The following is a 24,036-nucleotide window of genomic DNA, read 5'->3' on the forward strand; positions in this document are numbered from 1 at the left end:
GTGAAGAATACTCAGGTTCTAACTACAGGTGACTAATGACTACCCTCAATTCTATGTACACTAATGAAACACATACTTTCTCTTGGGAAGACCAAAAGGAGGCTCCTGCTGCTACTGCAGTGGGTGCACTGGACACAGCCAGTGATTTTTGTATACACACAACTGGCTTTGAGAACACAAAACTAAAATGTTAGTTTTCTCACCCAAACAAATGCTTTATAGAGAGCTAAGTTAATGATGAACATACCATTCAGATAAATTCCATGAATTCTAAAAGATAATGTAAAAACTGTTAGAAAAGCATTCCTTGGGGCCAAGAAAGAGATAGGCTCTTAGACAGCTGGCATTACTACTTCCTCCTGCTACATTAAAAAAAAAAAAAAGGCCTTCTCTTCCTCTTTTCTCTTAAGTATTAAGAACATGTAAGCCAATAGGCTGGTTAGATTGAATAATGGGATCCTCCCTGTCTTTAATTCACTCAATCTAAATGACCAACTAAAATGAGTAACTTACATGCATTTGCCAATCAGGAAAATCATAATAGGCAAAAGATATTTCCTAGCAAGCAGCATATATTTATAAAGATAGATAAAAAGGAAAGAACACAGATATGAGTGAACAATTTTTATTGAAACCCTCAAAGATTAAAGAGGACCAAATGGTGAGTTCGGTACCATAACAAAAAAAAAAAATCTCACCTACTGTACCATCATTCACAGGAATGAACAAACCCAAACACGACAAAATTCAAATTCTCATTTGTAACTGCTACAAGTGAATGTAAATGAACTAATCATTTCATCATACCCTTCCTTTAATCATATGAAAAAGGGAATTTACATGGCATAACAAAAGATATGCAAAACTTAATGAAAACACAATTCTCTTAAAATCTCACAAACTTACTTGTAAAGGATGCAGAATGCACTTGAAATGATTGAATGACTTAAGCTGATTGAGTTTTTTTTTTTTATTGCAAACTGTTTGAACATCAGCTTAACCTTCATGCATGGTACTCAAAAATAACACAGCTTTTCAATTAGAAAGATCACGTTAAAATGAGGAATTAAGCACTAAAAGGCTGAGTTTTTTGTTTTTTTGTTTTTTTAAGGAATTTTCAAGTACCAATATGTATAGTGAGAGAATACTAATTTTGGTTACACTTTCCCCCTTACTGTTAAATATACAAACTATAATACCTTTAAAAATAAAATACCCACATAAGATAACTTTAATAAGAATCATTCAAATGACAAATTGGAAAAAACATTAAGCAAGAAATCACGGGACCAATAATGTCTTAATTTAAGATTATTCAAACATTTTATTATATATCTACTCTTGTAGAGCCCAGGCTCTCTCCCTTTTGGTCCCCGCAGTTAAGAAACATTCTGTTGGTTGTGCTATAGAGACAACCTGTAATGATTTCATTTAATGGAAAAATAATCTTGCAATATACTGACTGACCAAGAAGGAAGAGAAGGCTGGTGCTTTGGGGAATACTTAGGTGAGAAAAACACAAAGTTACCAAGTGGAAGCTTTTTTCCCAAAGGAATGCTGCACCCATTTCACTTAAGATTAGAAATTCAGGTTAAAGGCACTGGGATGTTCTTCTCACCACGAACAGACTCTCAGCTACACTGGCCCTGTCTGAGTCTACTGCAGTCAGCCTGCTCATTGGGTATCTGATGACATTTCTTACATAAAACCTAATGTAAATTAAACAAGACTGAATTAGTTTATAATGTAACTAGTTTTATAAAAATATCCAGAGTTGCTAATAAAGCACCAAGAAAAAGAGAACCTCAGGGGGAGGACTCAGCTCCTTCCTACAAGGTCACCCTTTTACAGTTTTCTCTAGTAGGAGCTCCAGAATGACATGAGTCATCTTTGAAATGTCCTACCTATACAATCTTAAGGATATAGAACATTGCTGTGCTGACTATACCCAAATGCCAATTTTCATTATAAATAGTTAAGAGACATGTTACAAGATTTCATGGCTTAGTCTCAAAAAGGTAAAATAGGTGCAATTTTCCTTTATGAAAGTTCATTCTTTAATATACCATTAATGTTTTGATGTTCCCTTCAGTAAACACTGACATAACTACACTGGGACTACCAAGTAACTGTGAAGTAGCTATGGTTATCTACAAATACTGTATTCTAACAAAAAATACAATATTTGCACATTCTAAAACATTGTACAAAAAAATTATATAAATCAAAGTTTCAAAGAAATATCCATCACGAGGCTTTTGAGTTGAAGTGAGCAAAGACGAGAGCAAATGAAAGTATCTCTAAACACGATGTAAACATAAATGGAGTAATGCAAAACATCAAGGTATTCAAATCTACTGTATTGCTATTTTCACCTTTAACATATCATTCTACATAGCTTTCTCCTTTCAAAACAGTAATATAAGGGGCAGGACATTATTTTCATAACCTTATGCCATCAAATCACTCAATACAGATGCACAACACATTCAATTATACAAAATCAATTTGTTTCAAGATACAAAATTAATGTTGATATGAAAAAAATAGGATGTTAAAAAGATAACTATAAGAATACCCAGATATATGCTGTATTCCCACTTATATAGATCTGATCAATAAAACATCAACACATTCACTTAGATACTGATTTAATTCATGGATCAAGGCCATATTTTCAAAGTATTTTAAGGATGCCAGGACACTGCAAAAGCTGGAGAAGAGTTGAGGAACAGTATATGCTTGCAAAACAAGAACTATGTTTATTTAGCTAGTGAGTACCTAGAGTAATAAATTTTTACTTCATGATAGCAATCCGCTCGCAAACACCCAGAAACAGGATTGAAGGGTTTTAAACGTAGTTATAAAGGTCATAAAAAGTCTGAGTAGACTGAGGTACATTTACTCAAAATGTTGAGATTCAGTTAAGTGGTAGAAACAAAAATCATCCCTCAAACCAATGTACATATAATTGGGGAGGGGGGTGTGCATTAATTGAGTCCACCAAGCTGCATATCAATATTCTGTTACACCAATAGTTTGAAGACAAGGGCAATGTTCTAATATAATTTTAGATTATGTTTCTTTTGGCTAAAATAGAGCATAAGGTTGCTTTGCCATATTAAAAGTTTGCTACAATAATTTTTCACATAAACATTCAGACTTGAACTCCAGGACTAAATATGGCATGATTATTTTGCTTTTAATCTGTCAAATAGCTAACAATGGACAATTTAAAAACTACAACAAAGAAAAGGTTGAAGCAGTGAGACTCTTACATCATTGAACCACTTCTAATGGTTAACTGTTAGTACTTAACAAATTCAAAAGTTAATGAATCCTTGCATTCATTCAGTCTTCTGTGCCTTAGCTAGGATGCATAATTACAAAAGACAGCAGGTACTGGTCAAAGCTTCAGGACAGAAAGTGCTTGATGAAGTTACAGTTCTCAAGTGTGTTTGGTGAGAGTATAAGGGCAGATGCGCTGATGAAAACCATTACAAGAAGAGTCAGTTTCGTGTTAAAGTGTTCAAAGATGTCACCTTAAGCAGAAAAAAAAAAAAAGCTTTAATAACGTCTTCTTTGACTTATTAGGCATTTCCAGAGTCTACATCATTAGTGTTGTCATTTTAATAGGACATCTCCACACGGTGGTTATTGCTTGTTTCTATTTCTCTCCTGAAAGAAAAATATAAATATTATAACATAATACAATCACCATGTAGTGATTTTAACTACAGGTACATATAATGCAAATCATCTCTAGACACAGCTCTTCAATTACTAATTATTATCTCTATTTATCACAGTAAGATGATTGATACAAACCTTTTAAATAATCAACTCCAAAAACAAAGGCCTATTTCAAGATAGTTTATATCCTCTTTACATTCCTATTTTAAGGTGAGAATATTATGCTCTTTTGAGTCCTTCCAAGTGAAGTTTAAATAGTGTAGTATATCAATTTAAAAGCTTTTTATTGGCTGAGATGGAGACAACACTACATTAAAGGTATATTAAGAGGTCAGTATAATTTTTAAATGACTCTGATTAAAAAGTGTCCACCACTTATTCTCAAATTTAGTATATTGCAACTTTTTATATCAAGAATAAAGAAGACCCAAGACTGTGTCCTGAGGGGGATTGTTTGCTATTTTAGAGGAAGAGGGAACAGGGATCAGAGGGGGAGGCGAAGAGGTAACTACTTAAGGCTACATTAGACAGGAAGGTAAGAACCAGTTACAACAATGAGAATAATGTATTTTAAAAAAAGAAATAGAATGTTTTAGTTTGAACTGTAATTAACTTTTTAAAAAAGATTTATTTATTTATTATGTATACAGTGTTCTGCCTGCATGTATGCCTGCAAGCCAGAAGAGGGCACCAAAAGAGGGCACCAGATCTCATTATAGATGGTTGTGAGCCACCTTGTGGTTGCTGGGAATTGAACTCAGGACCTCTAGAAGCAGCGCTCTTAACCTCTGGACCATTTCTCCAGCTCCTGTAATCAACTTTTACAAAAATCACTAAAATACACAGATTATATACTTAATTCATCTCTCTTTATAAAACATAACTTTCAAGTCAAGGAGCAGAAAAGGAAATAGTAAAGAAAACTATAAAAGAAAACTCCATTAATCTAAAAGATGAGAAGACTAAAAGATCTTAGATTAGAAAATAAGAGGAAAAACAAATATTTAATTTTTATAACATGAGTCATAATAAATGTACATTGATCCATGAAAATGAAAACCAAAAGCATTTTTAAATCTCATATTACATATTTATGAGAAATAAATCCAAAACACACAGACAAAGAAAAGTTAAGATAACAGATACACATTACAACATAGACCAAATCATGTCAGACAAAATATTCAATAATCAGAGATGAAAGCTACTGCTATATAGACAGACATTTGAATTGTATAAATGGTACATTCAAGTTTCCAAAAGCTGTAACAATAGTTAGCAAATTCTTAATAGGAGAATGTAACAAGTTTTCCTTAGTAAAACAAGTACATCGATATTTAAACATAAAAATCACAGAAAACTGAATTCAGAGTTCTAACTAGGACACAAGGCTATGACCACATGACAGCCCAGAATGCAAGTTCCAATAATGCCAGCGTTCAATTGTTTTCACTTTTCTAAAAACCTCTGTATTGGGGCAGGGTAATTAGTCTACTTGTGGCAGTCACTTTCCTCATTTCATCTTGTAGGTTCCAGAGTTCAGACTCAGCTCATCACACTTGGCAATAAGCACCTTTACCTACTGAGCCATTTTGCTGGCCCAAAAAATCAATTCTATACACACTCTGTTTTTGAACATCAATTTCAGAAGCAAAACAGATAAGCAAGCAAACACACACACACACACACACACACACACACACACACACACCCCTAAAAATTCTTACACCTCTAAAACTGTTCAAAAAATATCTGATGTTAGAACATTTTTCTATGAATAAAATGTTAATTATAGCCTACCAAAGAACTAAAAATTTACATCAGTAGAGTTTCAAAAAATATTCAAATGTGCAACAAAACAAAAATGAAAAGCTAATTTTTAGTAACCAGTGAATGACTGCTTTGAAAACTGAAACAAAGCCAGTCTTGGTAGCACACCACCTGTAATCTCAGCACCTGAGAGGCTGAGGCAGGTGACATAGGGCTGCAGAGGAGAGCTTGTCTCATAAATAAATAAATAATTGTTAGGATGAAATAAAAGCACCAAGAATGCCAATATGCCAGTAAGTCGAGAAGGTTAAGACAAAATGAACAACTTTTAAAAAGGCAGAGCCAGAGAGAAACTCAGAACAAATATTAAAGTGTAGCCACAAGACTTACTGATGGATTAGATCAAAAGCAAGGAAGAAAAGTATTGGGCTGGCAAGGTTGCGCAGTGAGGAAAGGTACTTGCTGAGAAGACCTGAATCTGATCCACAGAACCCACCAATTTCTAAGTTGTCCCCCTAACCTTCACAGGCATGTTGTGAAATGCATGTTTCCCTCCCCAAATTTCATGCACAGGCTCACAACAATTATACCTATATGATTTTTTAAAAGAGGAACACTATAGTGCCCTGCCATCTAAAAGGTAGAGAAAAAGTCAGGGGCACGCAAAGAAATAGGGATTATATTGGATTTAAGATATTTATGAGTGAGGACTTCAAATAGAGATCGAAATAGATGCTCCTGGATATAATAAGACCATTCAGGATGGGAATGCAAATTTGGAAATTGTCAGTGTATAGTAAATGTCCACCAAGAAAACTTGAGTCCCCAGAAATATATAATCCATTTCTTTCAAAACAGTAATAAGGCTGAGAGATGGCTCAATGACTCATGACTCAGACATAAGGACCTCAGTTCTGATCCCCAGTATGCACTAAAAGCCGGACAGGTAATGCACATCTGGAATTCCTGGAGGCTCTCAGGCCAACTAGCCTAGCATATGCACTATTAGTGAACAACAAGAGACACTGACTCAAACAAGATGCAAGGTGAGAACTGATAAGCATACCTACACCTACCTACACATGAACAGAGAGAGAGAGAACAAAAATCCACATTTACACTTCCAAAAGGTAGGGTTGTGTCTCAAATTAAGTATATATTCACAATGAAGTATTTATAGGCTATCAGCTGCAGATCAGAAGAAAATGAGACTTAGAAATGATGGATTGCCAATGATCTCATCGACTTGTTACAAAATGAGAAATTTATCACACAGTTGGCATCACAATTACATGTGCTGTTAAAGGTAAGAGAGATGAGGGAAACATGATTTACATACAAAGGGTTACCATTCAGTGCAACCTAGGAAAGGATTAATTATGCAGAAAGTCACTAGACATTCTTTTATGTTATAATCCAGATGATTCAGAAAATTAGATTTTTACTTTAATAACTAACTGATACTTTAAAAACTAATTGAGGAGAAAAATCCTTCCTCCATTTTCCATCCATAGCAAAATGCCTCCACTGAGCTGACAGTGAGATAGGAGAGCTACTGAGTCTTCGAGGGAAACAGCCATGTAATAGAAGAGGTCTTCCCTACCTGAACTAAGCATAAAACACTAGAGAGATGAATGAAGAGCACAGGGCCAGGACCAGAAATATGCCCATGGAGATGAACTCTTGGCACATTTACTATCTTCTATTCTTTTGACAGAGCTAAGACTTCCATCTCCTTCAAACTAGAAAGGAGTTAGAAAACAAGACTTTTCCAATATCCTAAGAAGGCCTTACGGCTTCTTTTATATCATAGGCAAATTGCCAATTTTCCTTCTAATGACCTGAGGTTTATTATCATTAGTATCATTTCTATAACCAGACCTAAGCCTGCAAATGAGCCACAAAGCTATTTAAGAACCACAGCACCCAGTAAGAAAATGAGCTGAAGCTCTGAGCTGAAGGAGGTGGTGAATGCCTGGAAAAGGCAAAGCAAAACACTCAAAAGTCAAATGCAACCAACAAACAAAGTATTTTTTGTAGATAAGAGCCACTAATTTGCCCCTCAGATAGAGTTTCTCTGTGTAGCCCTGGCTACCATGGAATGCACTCTGTAGACCAGGCTGGCCTCAAATTCAGAGATCCATGCCTGCCTCTGCCTCCCAAGCGCTGGAATTAAAGGCACAGGCCACCACCTGGCAAAATCTAATTTTTTAATTAGAAAAAAAAAAAGTAGTTTATATACTAAAGGGGTAAGTGATCACTCACTCCCTAATAATATCTGAGTTAGGAAAAAAAAAAAAAGTATAGTACAAAAAAAAATAAACAAACGACTAAACAGACACAAGAAACCTAAGAGGCACTAACATAAACAAGTAATCAAAGTTAAAATCACCAATACTAAGTGACATATGATAAAATGAACACATTTGTTATAGCCATGCCAAAATTCATAACCTCAATCTAATGAATGCTTGAAGCAACCTGAAATTAAGGGACATTAAAAAAAAAAACAAAACACGCCGGGTGGTGGTGGCGCACGCCTTTAATCCCAGCACTCGGGAGGCAGAGCCAGGCGGATCTCTGTGAGTTCGAGGCCAGCCTGGGCTACCAAGTGAGTTCCAGGAGAGGCGCAAAGCTACACAGAGAAACCCTGTCTCGAAAAACCAAAAAAAAAACAAAAACAAAAAAAAAACAAAAAACAAAAAACAAAAAAAAAACCACCTGAGCAGGTGTTTGGAGAGATGGCTTAGTGGTTAAGAGCACTGGTTGCTCTTCCAGAGGACCCAGGTTTGATTCTCAGCATTCACTTGGCATCTAGCAATCATTCTGTAACTCATGTTCCAGGGGATTTAACAACCTCCTCCAGACTCCACCGCCACTTCATGCACACGGTGCAGACATACATGCAGGCAAAACACTCAAACACACAAATAACAACAAAATTAACAACAAAAAACCCACCTAGTCAGTAATCTTTAAAAATGAAAGGAGAAACAAAGACAGAGAAACCACAATAGACTGGAGGTAACTAAGAAACATAACAAAATGCAACGCTGGTATCCAGACTGGGTTTTGAAACAGAAAAGGATATTACTGAGAAAATACAAGGATGTAGGAAAAGCCTGTACTATATATAATTAAGACGGATGACCCAAGTTAAAATAGCTCATAGATTCAATGCTTCAGGAAACTTGATGGCTTATATGAAAGAACATCTGTAAATGTCAGAAAAATCTATGCTCCAGAGTATGGATGCACAAGGATGGTGCCGTGCCTCAGTGGGTTAGGCAAGTGTAGCACAAACTGATGAAACCACTCCAGAATCCATGTGGAAGAACTAACTGCACAAAACTGCCCTCTGACCACCACCACACGTCTTATGACGTGCATATTCTATGCATGCGTACACACACACACACACACACACACACACACACACACACACACCCCAATACTAAATAGTGTTAAAAGAATATGTAGGATAAGACAGTTACAGTGGGTTAACAACCCTATCCATTCAGAAGCCAGAGCATGTGTGGTATAGCCTTTCATTCTGTACAAGCCTGAGCTAAGTTTCTGGTATAATCTGCCCCAACAAAGGTAGCTCCTTTTTTGTTAGAAAGCAAAAGAAAACAGAAGAAGTCTGCAGTACACAACAAATTCTAAACTAGAGCCACTAGGGAAAAGGCAATGAGTTTGCTTTGAACAAAGAGGTTGTTTTAAACTTCTATTCCTATTCTAATTCTACCCTTGCCCTTCTCTGCCCAGCCACAGTTTGATCTACAACTACACTAACAGGTCCCAATGACAAAGTCTGCACTTACACAGTAAGCATTTTGGTGGCTCGTGAGATGGCTCACCAGTTTAAAGCACTTGCAGCACACATGTTAACTGTCTAAATTCACAACCCAAGATGCAAGGAGAGACAGACTCAAGTTGTCCTCTAACCTGTGCACTGTGCAACTCTGAATACGACCACATCCATGTAACTATTTTTTAATATTTCAGACTTGAAAAACATACTCTACTGAAATATAAACCAATCATTTTTTTGCCAAAGATCAAATAAACTAAATTTGTACTACAAAAAAACAGGAAAAATGAAGAAATTAACAGAAAAAAATTATTTTATGAAGTGTTTCCTAAATGCTGGGCAAGCACTCTACCAAGAATGCTGCTTCTTCAGTCTGGTAGAAAGTAGCTTATTGTCAAAAGGAAACAAAACAAGGCCCTTGGTCTGGCAAACTTTGAACTAAATTCTGCCAAAAATGACTTAGATTCTAAAAGCAAATCTCTCATACCAATCAGGGCTTCAGGTGTGACTCTAGGCCCAGCTTGAGGCTGCCACTTGTAAATAAGTTGGGCCTAGAGTATCAGTGTTATATCTCAGGGCTTTAAATAATATGCCTAAGGCACTAGTTCCTAAATTACCATAGTATTTGAATAAACTGTGCTAACCTCAGAAAGATAAAAATGTGCATGTGTCCCCTACCCCATCTCCTAATGTTCTACCTAGCACTGAACTTTTATAACTTACTGTTTGTACAAATGGAGAAATCATATCAACAGGCAGCATTTATTATATATACCGAACAACCAGTAAATACTAGAGATTAGACCAATGAGGAAGAAAAATTCCAAGACACAAACTTTGAAAGTCTTTAGAGCAGTAGTTCTCAACTACTGGGGGTCACAACCCTTTTAGGGGTGAAAGACCCACAGAAGTGGTTTACAACCATCAGAGAACAGAGATATTTACATTATAATGCATAAGAGTAGCAAAATCACAGTTACAAAGTAACAAAGAAAATCATTTTGAAAATCATTTTAAGGTTGGGGGTCACAATACCATGAAGAACTGTATTAAAGGGTCACAGCATTAGGAAGGTTGAAAACCACTGCTTTCAAGCATTTACTCACTTGGCAGTATCTTCTTAAAGGCTCTGTGACAGTCCTTCTACCTGATGGTAAGAAATGAACGAAGAGCAAACTCTCTTGCTCTCAATCAGCTTATACACCTGTATCAACCAAGATTATCTACAGGTTTTTGTTTTTGTTTTTGTTTTTTTCCCTTCTTCTTCCCATATTCCTCTCCCTGCCAAGGATAGTGGGTTCCAATCATAAGCCCATTTTGTTTGTTAGGCTTAAAGACTCTTACTGCTCTTGAGAAACAAATCTGTTTAACTGAAAATGTGTTCAGGGTCCCTGTGAGAGGGTATTTATTCCAGGATAACCAATAGCTACATGGAACTATCAGCATTTCTTTGATTCTTTTTTTCATTTTGTTGAAATGCCTCTTTCAACCTTTCTTTAAACAACCAGAGGAAGCCAGGCAGTGGTGGCGTATGCCTTTAACCCCAGTACTAGGGAGGCAGTGGTAGTACTAGGGAGGCAGCCTGTGTGTTCGAGGCTATCCTGATCTACAGAGCAAGTTCCAGGATAGCCAAGGCTACATAGAGAAACCCTATCTCAAAAAAACAAAAACTATGGAGGCTAAGTTCTTACAAGCCTGGACTTCACTGCTTTACCTACCTGAGGGATGCAATTCTACACTCCCCTCTACTGCACCTTGAAATATTTCACTTTTCATACCTAGGGTTAGAGAGGGCAGGACACATTTTTGATTAACCTGCTTATCCTTCCTTTGCAGTATCTTTTGCTTAGGAAGTCTCAAGATTTTTCTGCTTTCATGTCTTTTATTATTTTAAACTAATCTGCTAATCATTTGTTAAGCCCATTATTATTCCATCTGAAAACATGGGATTCTGGAAAGGTTCCTGTAATTATCCTTCCCACTGTTTTTTTCCTACTGCTTAAAAAACTCAGACCACTTCTCTTTCCACTTTCTTTTCCCTTTTATATTTTCATGTCAATTGCTCTGCATTGGTTAGTGTTTTCAATTTGAACTTCTAAAGCTTTAACAAGATCTATCATGGAAATATATTCCCATTAATTTGCTGGCTCACCTATTTTTTATTCTGATAATCATGTTTTAAGTTTTCAGAAACACTTTTGAGTATTCTGCTCCAATCATGTAGGAATAGGAATCCCTCCTACAAAACAAATTATAATTTTGTTTTATATGTGTATGTAATGTATGTATGTTATGTATATAGTTGTTTGTTTTTGAAGGGTCTCTCTACATAGCCCTACCTGTGCTGGAAGTTACTATGTAGAACAGACTGTCCCCAAACTCAGAAATCGCCTGCCTCTGCCTCTTGAGTGCTGGGATTAAAGGCGTGAACCACTACACCTGGCTTCTATATTTTAAACTATCTTTTGCTCCATGAACTATCCAATTTTTTTATCTTGGTTTTTCATGAAACTTCACTTTACTCAAATATAATGAAAACTGGCTGTTCAAATCTAAGAATGTGTCCACATCAAACAATGAGACAGTACCTATATACTGACTGGAATAGATTTCTCTTGAAGATTCAAATTCCCCTGAAACTTCTCATTCTGAAATACGAGAACCTGACATTTTAGACCATATAAGGCAGATAGGATATGCCAAATTGGCTCCTCCACAGGAATCTTGTTGCCTGGAAAAGCAAGCTGAAGAACTCCCACTACCAAAATATTCAGGAGGGGGGAAAACTCAGTAAATAAGATTAAAACATTAAAATTAAGCAAGGTGGTGGTGGTGCACGCCTTCAATCTCAGCACTTGAGAGGCAGAGGCAGGTGGATCTCTTGAGTTCAAGGCCAGCCTGGTCTACAGAGTTCCAGGACAGCCAGGCCTACACAGAAAAACCCTGTCCCGAAAAATAAATAAATAAATAAAATTAGTAAAACCACAACTAAATTTTCAGACTAGGTAGGAAAGAGACATAAAAAAATGTACTTGTAGTAGAAGAACAAAAAAATCTTGTAAGTATTTCTTTGTCATATCTTTTCTCCTGGACAATCTCATCCCACTTTAACAGGCGCAGCCATGGAAGAACAAAAAAACCCTCAAGTCTGACTCCCATCTCTCTCAACTATCTAAATCAAGGAGGGCTCTACCTCTATTTTTCAAAGATCTTAAAAAAATAAGCATATCCCAAAACAACGTCTTTACCCACATCACACTGTCCACATTCCAAATTGTTCTCCAGATCCACTGTCTCATAGTAGCAATTACAATCTATTACTTACCTGCTAACTAAAAAGACTCCCTGGCAACTTCTTTTTTTTTTTGTTTTTTTTTTTGGTTTTTTTTGAGACAGGGTTTCTCTGTGTAGCTTTGCACCTTTCCTGGAACTCGCTTTGGAGACCAGGCTGGACTTGAACTCACAGAGATCTGCCTGTCTCTGCCTCCCGAGTGCTGGGATTAAAGGCGTGCGCCACCACCGCCCGGCCCCCTGGCAACTTCTGATCCTATTATTTCCCTCACTTCCCACATTTAAGTAGGCGAAAACTCTATTTAGCAATTCATTTGAACAGCTCTGAATCACCCCAAAGCCAAGTTTCCAACAGTTCAGCACAGCAAAGACTGGCACCAGAATCACCTAGGGTGCTTGTCAGAAATGTAACCGAAGTCCTTACCAAATCCATAAAGTATGTTTTACAAACACTCTAATAAATACTTCTGAGCCTTCAGATCCTACTACAGATCCTTATCTCAACAAAATTCACCAGAGTGCTCACTCAATGTTAGCTGAAGCCATTTCCTCTTCTGCACACATGTAAGAAGCCATAATATATTTGAGATCGTACATCGAAATGAATCACTGCTTTCATGAAGACAGAAGTGTGTGCCTTAACATTAAGTTTCCCATAAATATGTCCACAGCGAATGTATTTACTCTTGCCTGTTTTCAAAAGAACCTTAAGTGTACTTTTTATTGAAAAAACCATTCATTTCCTACCCTCCCCATTCTCTTTACATCTAAAATCTGGCCCCCAAATTGATGTTTAGTTCTGAAGAGACAGCAACTCAAGCCTGTCTTACCTTGGGACCACATTCCAGTCGTATGCAAATATATGTAAATTCAGAAAGTCTCCCTCAGTCTCACAGAAAGAGTGTTAACAAGAGAAAATCAAATGCTACAGATCTAATGCTAAAGGTCATGACCTTCGAAACTCCCTTCCTAATTCTTGCTCTATTTTGTTACACATTTTGGTCCTATAATATATATACTATAGTTTTACATAAAACACACACACACACACACACACACACACACACACACACACACACCACCTTTCTCATAAAACAAAGCAATAGCAAACATTTACTTGAAAATAGTGCTCCAAATTTTAAATGTATTTTCTCATAAAACTAACATTTAAGAACAGTGACTAGAAGGGCTGTGGATTTGAGGTAGTTTAGAGTTCTGTTTCTTAAGCTTTTGATTTCTCTTAGAATAAAGTGCATAAACTAATATTAAGAGGTATAAAAAGGATGCCATTCCATGCACTCCACCCATGAGGATTAATCCTCACACAAAAATGACTGGATTCTTACTTACCCTTCGCATGGCTTCCTCCTCCTCTTGACGCTTTTCATAATGTGCAAAGTCATCAAAGATTGAGGTGGTATGCTTGAAAGTAGCAATTATTTTAAGCACTTGCTTTGCTTTTTCTAGGGGTACTTCTTGAGTGTCCCTTGAATTGGTTACTGGTTTGTTGTCATTATTTTCTAAGCGAATATGTCGTAATTGGTTATTGGGAACATCTTTGACGAAGATCCATTTAACTTCAAATTTGCCCTTCCACTTATCCTGAGACCAGACACCAGCATATGCATTATAGTCCACAACAGACTTCATTTCAGCCACTCCACAAAAATGTCCACTGCCATTCACACTGAAGAGTAAATAGAGTGGGCCTTTACCATTCAGAGAACGGTAAGCTGCATCCAAACGCTTATTACCATGCTCAGTACTACACCAGATAGAGTACTTGATAGAACGATGGATATCATCCTCAGAATAGCTCTTAATTATAAACACACGTCCATTCTTCAGGTTCCAATCAAAGTCTTTGGGATTATAGTTGTTTATGGCCTTTAGTTTTTCCAGCACTGGATGCACCTCTACACTAGAAGGTGAAGCACTAACAGGTACAACACCTAAACCAAAGTTTTCACTGCCCGCTCCATTGTTCTGGTTGAAGCCGGTTCCCCTATTCCGAGGAGCTACCCAGCGATTCTGCAGCTGTGGCTGTTGAGACTGCACTTGGTGAGGCTGAGCCTGTGGCTGAGGTCCTTGTTGCTGCTGTGGTTGTGGTGGCTGAGGCTGCTGTTGAGGCAGTTGGCTTTGCACCAATGGTGGTGGTTGAATTAATGGCTGAGGCTGCTGGATTATAGTTTGAGGAGGCAGAACTGGTTGGGTTGGTGGAGCCTTTACCACTGACCCCTTTTCATCCCAAGTTCCAATATTCATGTTGTGTTTTATAGGAGGTGGTGGCACAGCAGAACCCCCAATTCCCACATTGCCCTTGGGTTTAAGTTTCGGTTGAGGTTTGGCAGGCTTTCTGGCAATAGCAGCCCAAGAAGTTGGTTTAGGTGCTGCACTGCTCACAGGGGGCACATTATTGGTTGCAATGCTAGTCATACCACTGCTGCTCAAGGCTGTACCTACAGTTTTTGTCACTGCAGCCGTCAGGTCACCACCAATTTTCAGTCCTGTCATGCCTTGCTCAATACTACTAATGCCAGGCACCTTACTCAAAGTATCATTGCCAAATCCAGCCTGTCCATCAGTAATAGCTCTCCCAAGAGAACTAGGTGGATAACCATAACTGCTACTATAAGCAGAATTTTGTGTTGATTGTCCCTGAGATCCACTTGTCCCCCATGTAGAGAAATCAGCATTACCAGGAAAAAAGTTAAATCCATGTTGACCAAGAAATGGAGGGGTATTTCCTAATGCCCCTGGTTGACTAAAAACACCATCTGGTATGTAATGATGTTCTCCATTACTCATTTGTCCATAGGTTGTCAGATACGGCATAGGCTGGTCTCCAGCCGTGGACCATGCTGCTTCTCCAAGAGAATATGGAAATCCAATGGATGGAGCATAGTAACTAGGCATATATGGATCTGACATTGGTGGATAGCTGTTATTCTGCAAAACAGAAAACCACAATCAGTAGTGAAATGTTCACTTAAACGGAAAAGAAAAAAAGGTTAGATGAAAGACTGAGAGCAGTTTTAGGTGAATGGAAAAGAGATGTATTTGTTCCACACAATTAAAATTCCAAATCAATATTATCAGCAGAAATATTATAGATGAGTACCATCACCCTCAAGACAGTCTTGCTGCCCAGCTGGCCTCAATCTTACAATCCTCCTGCTTCTGCTAAGTGCTAGGATTATGTGCCACCATGTCAGTAGTGAATAATTTTAAAATATTAAAAATTATAGCATTTTTAGGCAGAAGGTATAGGAGTAAAATAAAGATTGGGTTTTTGTCCCAGTTTTAAAATTCTGAAATTTCTACAAAATGCTAATAAGCTTTACAGGCACTAAATTATAATGTACACACTAGACTTAAACAAATCCGGAATGTATGTCAAATAGAGGAATTAAACTGGAATCTTTATGATGGAATCAAGTTTGGCCACTTAAATTTTGTACTTAAGAAAAAAACAAAATGTAGAAATGCTATATCTGAGAAGAAAATAAAAATCAAGATTATGCTTACACCATGAAACACAATTAACTGTTTTACTCTCCTCTATTTTTAAAATGAAATACAATAAAATATCCTCTTTATCTTATTGCTGCTCCCAGAAGTCACAGATTTTTTAAAAGAAAATCCCATTGCCAATCAGGGAGACTCCAGAGGCCCTCAAAACAATACAGGCTATTGCTATAGCTCTTTGGTTGCCCACCAGAACTAGATGATAAGACCCCACTACTGAAGAGACCATACACTTTTAGTTTTAGTAATCAAGAAATCAAGAGGGAAATAAATTAGAAGCTTCCTCTCTTCCTCTCTGCTTGACAGCTTTCATAGGTGTCCGAAGACACTGGATCTTATGGGAGAAAAGGCATTAAATGTGCACCCATCTGTGGACCTTTCAAGCTACAATACCAATCTGCCAAGCAAGAAGCACTCAATGGTGCAATACTGGCATGACTGTTATGAGGGGTAACCAACAGCTTGCTGCTTGGGTACATTTTAGGTCTGCACCACAGCAAGAATTTATATGTCGTACTGTAAACCTGGTCAAAAAGACCACGGCAGGGGAGGTTATAGACCCTAAAGAGGAACCTACTATTGTTCCTTTTCTAAATGGATATGGTGTCAAAATGGTTATACTCATAAATTAATAATGCTTTCAGCATTGGTCAGAGAAGCTTGTACGCAGCAGGTGGCAGTTAATACAGGGAATTCCTAACTGGTCCAAGTGCTAAGAAGTGAAGAGAGCTTAGCACTAAATGGGTTATCTGTATCACCCTCTTTAAGGCTCAGGGAGTGCTATGAACAGAGAATGCAGAGTCTAATAGCCAGAGGATAAAAAATACTGGGAAAAAGTTATCTTCTAGACATGGTATAGCTGTTATACTTCGGAACTCTCAGAATCAGTGGCTATCTAAACAAGAGCTGCACAAGACTGAGGCCCAGAGCATTATATCATGGATGGGGAAGGGACCATTCATAAGGCCTCATAACTCTAAAAAGGAGTTATAGGAAGATAATGGCTGCTGGGGGACAGGAATCCTCTACCCAAGCTCATGCAAGCAAATTCTAAATGAAGTAGGTCATACACACAAAAGGACATGAAAGGAGGAAAGCTTGTTAAGAGGAGACTGGATAGGAGAGGAAGGGGATAAGAAGATAACAGGGGGGCTGGAGAGATGGCTCAGAGGTTAAGAGCACTGGTTGCTCTTCCAGGGGTCCTGAGTTCAATTCCCAGCAACCACATGGTGGCTCACAACCATCTGTAATGAGATCTGGCGCCCTCTTCTGGTACGCAGGCAGAATACTGTATACATAATAAATCTTTAAAAAAAAAAAAAAAAAAAAGATAACAGGGGGAAATACCCTCAAAGTTGTGTGTGTGTGTGCACGCATACACAAGAGAAGGAGAGAGAACAAGAGAATGATTGGGAAAGAATAAATTTTTTTTTAATCTTGGCTTAAGGATATGATACTAGGAAATCCATTTCTTTTATGCTGTTCACTACTTATCAAATTCTGACTACCCATTTAAAACGTGAGACAAGGTCTTGCTATGTATATGTTGCCAAAGCTGGCTTCTAACTCTTTATGCTCTCAGACTGGCCCCAATACCATGATTTTCCCTTCACCTCTTAAGTGCTGAGACAATAGCTATGAACCACCATGCTTTTAACTTTATGGATCAGAAATTTTTCACTACAGAAACAGCAATTTTTTCATTACTACAATAAAAAAAATCAAACTTCAGTTTGCATATTAAATAACTGTACATTTAAATTTTCCCAAAATTGAAAACAGCAAGTTTTACTAATGAGAAAAAAAACACCCCAAACTGTTACAAATCAATATAAAAAATACTCTAAAATTTCCCTAAAAATAAGGTATTTCCCCAAAAATGTCTTTAAGGCAGATCTTTGCCTCTTAATATGTTTTTCTAGACCCAATCCCCCAGTCTCACAACAGCTCTACAACAAAACACCTTCAAAAGCAGCCTTTTCTGCCTCCTCACCTCTCCTCCGACAAAATCATCTTTGGTAGATCTCACAAATTTTCCCCTTCTAACCTCTCCCTCCTAAAATGTTCCCCTCTGAATCCCACCCCCTACTTTAACCAATAGGCACCTCCTGCTGACCCAAAGGCCACTCCTGCCAGGAAAGCTGACTTTGACCTCTCTTTTTGCTCCTCCATATCCAATCCCCCACTCTCATCTCCAGCTCTGTAACGACCTGCTGCAGTCTCCCTTTCCTCTGATTCTATTGCCAAAGGATCACAAAATATCTACTCCTCCAACCTTCCGTACCCCAACTCATCCAATTATCCCAGCCTCCAACACCAACAAGCATTTCCTGGGAACACAACTGAGCAGGCAAAGAAACAGAAAATTTCCTACCAAGCAACACGCAGGTATCACACTCTCCTCAAATCCAGAGAGGAAACAGAAACCAAGGGAACAAAACACCCACCCAACAAAAACAAAACCAGATATCAGCACCAGACAGATCTGTAATCATCCCAATAGCAGATGCCTAGATGCCAGGGTAAAAACACAATTACAGCCAGGAAAATATGTCTTCACTAGAGCCCAGAACCCTACCACAGCAGACCCTAAATATTCCAACACAGCTGAAAAAGAACTCAAAATAGCCGATGTGACTAGGAATAGAAGTCCTTAAAGGAGAAATGAATAAATCCCTTAAAAAAATCCAGGAAAACAATAACAAACAAACAAAAAGAAATAAATAAAACTGTTCAAGACCTGAAAATGGAAAAAGAGTAAAGAAAACCCAAATTGAGGGAATTCTGGAAATGAAAAATTTAGGAATTTGAATAGAACTACAAAGGCAAGCTTCACCAACAGAATACAAGAGCTGGAACACAGAATCTCAGGCATTGAAGGTATGGCAGAAAAAAATGGATACATTAGTCAAAACATATGTTAAACCTAAAAAACTCCTAACACAAAACATCCAGGAAATCTGGACACCATGCAAAGACCAAATCTAAGAAAAATAGAAAGACGAAGAAGAAACCCAGCTAAAAGGAACAGAAAATATTTTCAACAAAAATCTAGTTTTCCTAACCTAAAGGAAGTGATGTCTATAAAGGTATAAGCATACAGAACACCAAATAGAGTGGGCCAGAAAAAAAAAGTCCCCTCAGCACATAATCATCAAAACACTAAACATACAGAACAAAGAAATAAACCTATTAGAATTGCACCTAACTTCTTAATGAAGCCTCTAAAAGCCAGAGGACCTGGACAGATGTGCTGCAGACTCTTAAGAAACCAGAGGCCAGCCTAGACTATTATGCCCAGCAAAACTTTCAATTACCATGGGTGGAGGAAATAAGATATTCCATGATAAAACCAAATTTAAGTAGTATTTATCAACAAATCTAGTACTACAGAAGGTGCTAGAAGGAAAACTCCAAGCTAAGGAGGTTAACTACAACCATGAAAACACAGGAAATAATCTCAGACTAGCAAAATCAAAAGGGAAACTCTCTCCTCCACCACCACCAACAAAAACAAGAATAAGAAAATAACGAGAATCAATAACCATTTGTCATTAATCTCTCTCAATATCAATGAACTGATTTCCCCCAATAAAAAGACACACACTAACAGAATGGATGAGAAACAGGATACAACCTTCTGATGCATCCAAGAAACACACCTGAGCACCAAGGACAGATACTACCTCAGAGTAAAGCGTTGGGATATACCAAGATATATCAAGAAAATGGACCTGAGAGTCAAGCTGGTGTAGCCATTTTAGTATCTTACAAAATAGACTTCAAACCAAAACTAATCCAAAAAGACAGGAAAGGACACTACATACTCAATGGAAAAAATCCACCAAGATGGCATTTGAATTCTTAACCTAAACACATACCCTAAACACAGAGTACCCAAATCTGTAAAAGAAGCACAACCAGAGCTTAAATCACATATTGACCCTCACACATTGATGTTGGGAGACTTTAATACCCACTCTCACTAATGGACAGGTCATCCAGACAAAAAGTAGAGAAATGCTGGAGCTGACAGACTTTCTAAACCAAATGAACCTAACAGATATCTACAGAACATTTCACCCGAACTCAAAAGAATATACCTTCTTTTCTGCACCTCATAGAGCTTACTCCAAAATTGACCACATACTCAAGATACAAAGCAAGTCTCAACAGATTCAAGAAAATCAAAATGACCCCCTGAATCCTATCAGACTACCATGGATTAAAGCTGGATTTCAATAACAGAAACAAAAGTCTATAAACTCATGGAAACTGAACAACTCTCTACTGAAGGAAAAAACGGATCAAAACAGAAAAAAGAAATTAAAGGCTTTTTAGAATTGAATGAAAATGAATACACAACATAGTCAAACTTTTGGGACACAATGAAAGGCAAGTTCATAGCACTAAATGCCTAGGTTTAAAAAAAAAAAAAAAGTGGAGAGATTGTAGCCAGAAGTTTTCTGTGTCCCACAGCTGCTCAGTTCCAAATAAACACACAGAGGCTTACTATTAATTACAAACTGTTTGGTCTATGGCTCAGGCATATTGCTAGCTAGCTCGGACATCTTAAATTAATCATTCCTATTAATCTATACTTTGCCACGTGGCCATGGTGTTACCAGTCTGCTGGCATCTTGTTCTTTGGGCAGCTGGATGGTGTCTCCTGACTCTGCCCTTCTTCTCCCTGTCTCTGCTTGGATTTCCCTCCTGGCTCTATCCTTCCTTACCACAGGCCAAAGCAGCTGTATTTATTAACCAATGGGAGCAACATATAATCACAGAGTACAGAAAGATTGTCCCACAGAGCAAGAGATCTCATACTAGCAACTTAACAGAGCACCAAAAGCTCTAGAACAAATGAAATCACACCCAAAAGGAGGAGATTGTTAGGTATTCTCAAACCCAGGGCTGAAATCAATAAAATAGAAACATACAAAGAGAAAAATAAAGAATCAAAGAAACAAAGAGTTGGTTCTTTGAGAAAATTAGTTAAGATTGACAAACTTACCCTGATAAAATTTTGTTTCTGATAAAATTAGAAAAAAGGGGGGTTATAACAACAGACACCAAGAAAATTTAGAGAATCACAAGGATGCACTTTAAAAAGGTACCACTTACCAAAGTTAAATCAAGATCAGGTAAACACTGGTACAGAGAAAAATGTTCTGAACAGAATTAGCACAGGCAGTAAAACTAACAATTAGTAAATAGTACCTCATGAAACTGATGAGCTTCTGCATGGCAAAGGACACTGTTAATAGGACAAAATGGCAGCCTACAGAATGGGAAAGATTTTACCAACTCCACAGCTGAGAGAGCACTAATATCCAAAATATATAAAGAACTCATGAAACTAGATATCAAAAAACCAAATAATTCAATTAAAAAATGGGGAATAGATATATACAAAGAATTCTCAATAGAGCAATCTCAAATGGCTGAGAAACACTTAAAAGAAATGTTCAACATCCTTAGCCATCAGCAAAATGCAACTCAAAACTACTTTGAGTTTCCATCTTACACCTGTCAGAATGGCTAAGATCAGTAACACAAGTGACGGCTCATGCTGGCAAAGATGTGGAGCAAGGGGAACACTCCCCCACTACTGGTGGAAGTGCAAACTTGTACAGCCCTCATGGAAATCAATAAGGCAGTTCCTCAGAAAGTTGAGAAATGATCTACCTCAAGATCCACCATACTACTCTTGGGCACATACCGAAAAGATGCTCCAGCATACCACAAGAACACTTGCTCAAGTACGTTCACTGCTGCTCTATTCATAATAGCCAGAAACTGGAAATGACCTAGACATCCCTCAACAAAAGAATAAATAGAGAAAATGTGGTATATTTTTATAAGGAGTATTACTCAGCTGTTAAAATGACATGCAGTTTGCACACAAATGGGTAGAACTAGAAAAAAAAAAGATCACCAAGTGAGGTAACCTAGAACAAAAAAGAAAATATAGTGTATTGACTTATATATAGATACTAGCCATTAAATAAGCAATAATCAAGCTACAATCCATAGACCCAGAGAAGTTAGGTATAGACAAAGGGTCCAGAGGGAACACACCTACCTAAAGGTAGAAACAGGATGGATTTTATGGGTAGACTGGGGGCTAAGGGTAGAATGGGAGGATCAGTTGGTGAGGAAAAGGGGATATGGGGCTGAGGGAGAGACTGTAGGGAGAGACAGCTAGAACTGAGGGGCATTTGAGAAGAGGTAGGGAAACCTAGTGCAGTGGAAACTTCCTAAAATATATTAAGCCAATTCTAATGAAGTTTCCAAATAATGAAGATAGAGTCCCAACTGGCCATCTCTTGTCACCACAAAGCTTCCAACACCAGGACTGGGTTTCATCCAATTCAGTTGTTGGCCATAAGGGTCCCATGGAAATCCCCAAACAACCCAGGCTGTTGCCAAGACAATAGGTTGCTCTCCACAAACTAACAACAAGGCCCCACTGATGAAGACAACACCCACACAACTCACTGAACATAGAAAGGTGAGCTGGTGCCTACATAGAACCTTAACCCCCATGTTCCAGCGTCTTTGGTATGGAAAGATACTCTCCAGGCTACCAAAAGTGAAACGTAAACACCAAACCAGCCACAAAACTTTACAATCTTCCTGCCTGAAAAATATGCTAGGGCAATGGTGGAACAAAGCTTGTGGGAGTAACCAACCAATGTTTGAGTTAAGGCCTACTCCATAAGCTGGAACCCATACCTGACACTGCTTAGGTGACCAAGAACCAGAGACAAGATAGCCCAGAGACCTAAGGTAAAACCAAATACTACTAGTCTAAGCAACAACAAGAAAAGTAACAATAAAATGACTCCTATGATAGTATGCTATACTCATAGATTGATGCCGTATTTAGCCATCATCAGGGAGGCGTCTGTCTTCCTGTAGCAGATGGGAACAAATACCCACAGCCAGACATAATGCATAGAGAGAGACCTTGAAACATATAGCCCTAAATGGTATGTCTCCATCAATTCTCTCCCCTCAGAGCTCAGGGAACCCCACGGAAGAGTAGATGGAAAGAGTATGGGAGCCAGTCGTGATTGAAGACAACAGAACAAGGCCTTCTAAATCAACTAAGCAAGGCTCCTATCAACTCAAGAGACTGAAGCAGCATGCACAGGGCCTAAATGGACCTACACCAGGTCCTCTGCATATAAATTAAAACTTTCACTTTAGTATTTTTATGGGATTCCTAAGTGTGTGACCAAGTGGGTCTTTGATTCTTGTGCCTTCTCTTGGAGCTCTTTTCCTTCTGTTGGTTTCTTGTCCAACTTCAACATAATGATTTTTGTTTTCTCTTATTATATTTTATATTGCTAAAAAAAAAATAAAGTAAAATGTTTTCTTAGAAAGACACATTAATAAAAAAGGAAACGTCTTTGAAGTGATTCCCTGATTCTCATCAGAGTCTCTATTGATGAAAAATAAATACATTTAATGACAAATTTCTCAGTCTTTATGTTCGATATCTGAAGCTCAGAACAAAGTTTTAGGATTTGTAAAATCATGAAAGGTAGTAGGGGAAAAAAACCTACCTCATCAATCAGTATTTTCTCTCAGGGGTCAGTACCATTGAGGCTGGCTTTTCGGAGTGCCCTAGCTGGGCCCGGACCCCATCCCTGGGCACCAGCCACTCCGGGGAAGACCTGCCCAACTTGGCCCCAGGTTCTGGCCACTGGGCAGGTTCCCTTCTAGCCCCACTGGGAAGGATCCCCTTCTCCAAGACCCCTGGCAGACCCTGCAATCTCCACGCCCTGCCCCCACGCCCATCCGCCTGAGCCCCCAGCCTCTTCCTGAGACTTAGAGGCCGGCCCCCAGCTCCCATCCTGCCCTGGACTTCCCTTCTGGAGCACAGGTGAGTGCCCTAGCTGGGCCCAGACCCCATCCCTGGGCACGGACCC

The 24,036-nt window shown here is 38.1% G+C and overlaps 1 protein-coding gene across 3 annotated transcripts in view; it reads right to left on the reverse strand.

Moving 5' to 3' along the window:
* Nucleotides 1-611: 611 nt before the first annotated feature.
* Nucleotides 612-24,036, reverse strand: part of Ythdf3 (YTH N6-methyladenosine RNA binding protein F3) — a 35,258-nt gene continuing 11,833 nt past the window's right edge. For 2 of the 3 annotated variants that reach the window (XM_059254048.1, XM_059254046.1), the window contains 2 exons: nucleotides 13,919-15,517; nucleotides 612-3,542 (listed from right to left, as the gene is read on the reverse strand). In XM_059254048.1, coding sequence (XP_059110031.1) covers nucleotides 3,510-3,542; nucleotides 13,919-15,517 — 1,632 coding nt within the window. In that variant the 3' untranslated portion in view covers nucleotides 612-3,509. Of the gene's footprint in view, nucleotides 3,679-13,918; nucleotides 15,518-24,036 lie in introns of all 3 variants that reach the window. The other variant, XM_059254047.1, reaches the window with a different exon arrangement.

The sequence above is a fragment of the Peromyscus eremicus genome, chromosome 2 (assembly GCF_949786415.1).
Source record: "Peromyscus eremicus chromosome 2, PerEre_H2_v1, whole genome shotgun sequence".
Lineage (NCBI taxonomy): Eukaryota > Metazoa > Chordata > Mammalia > Rodentia > Cricetidae > Peromyscus > Peromyscus eremicus.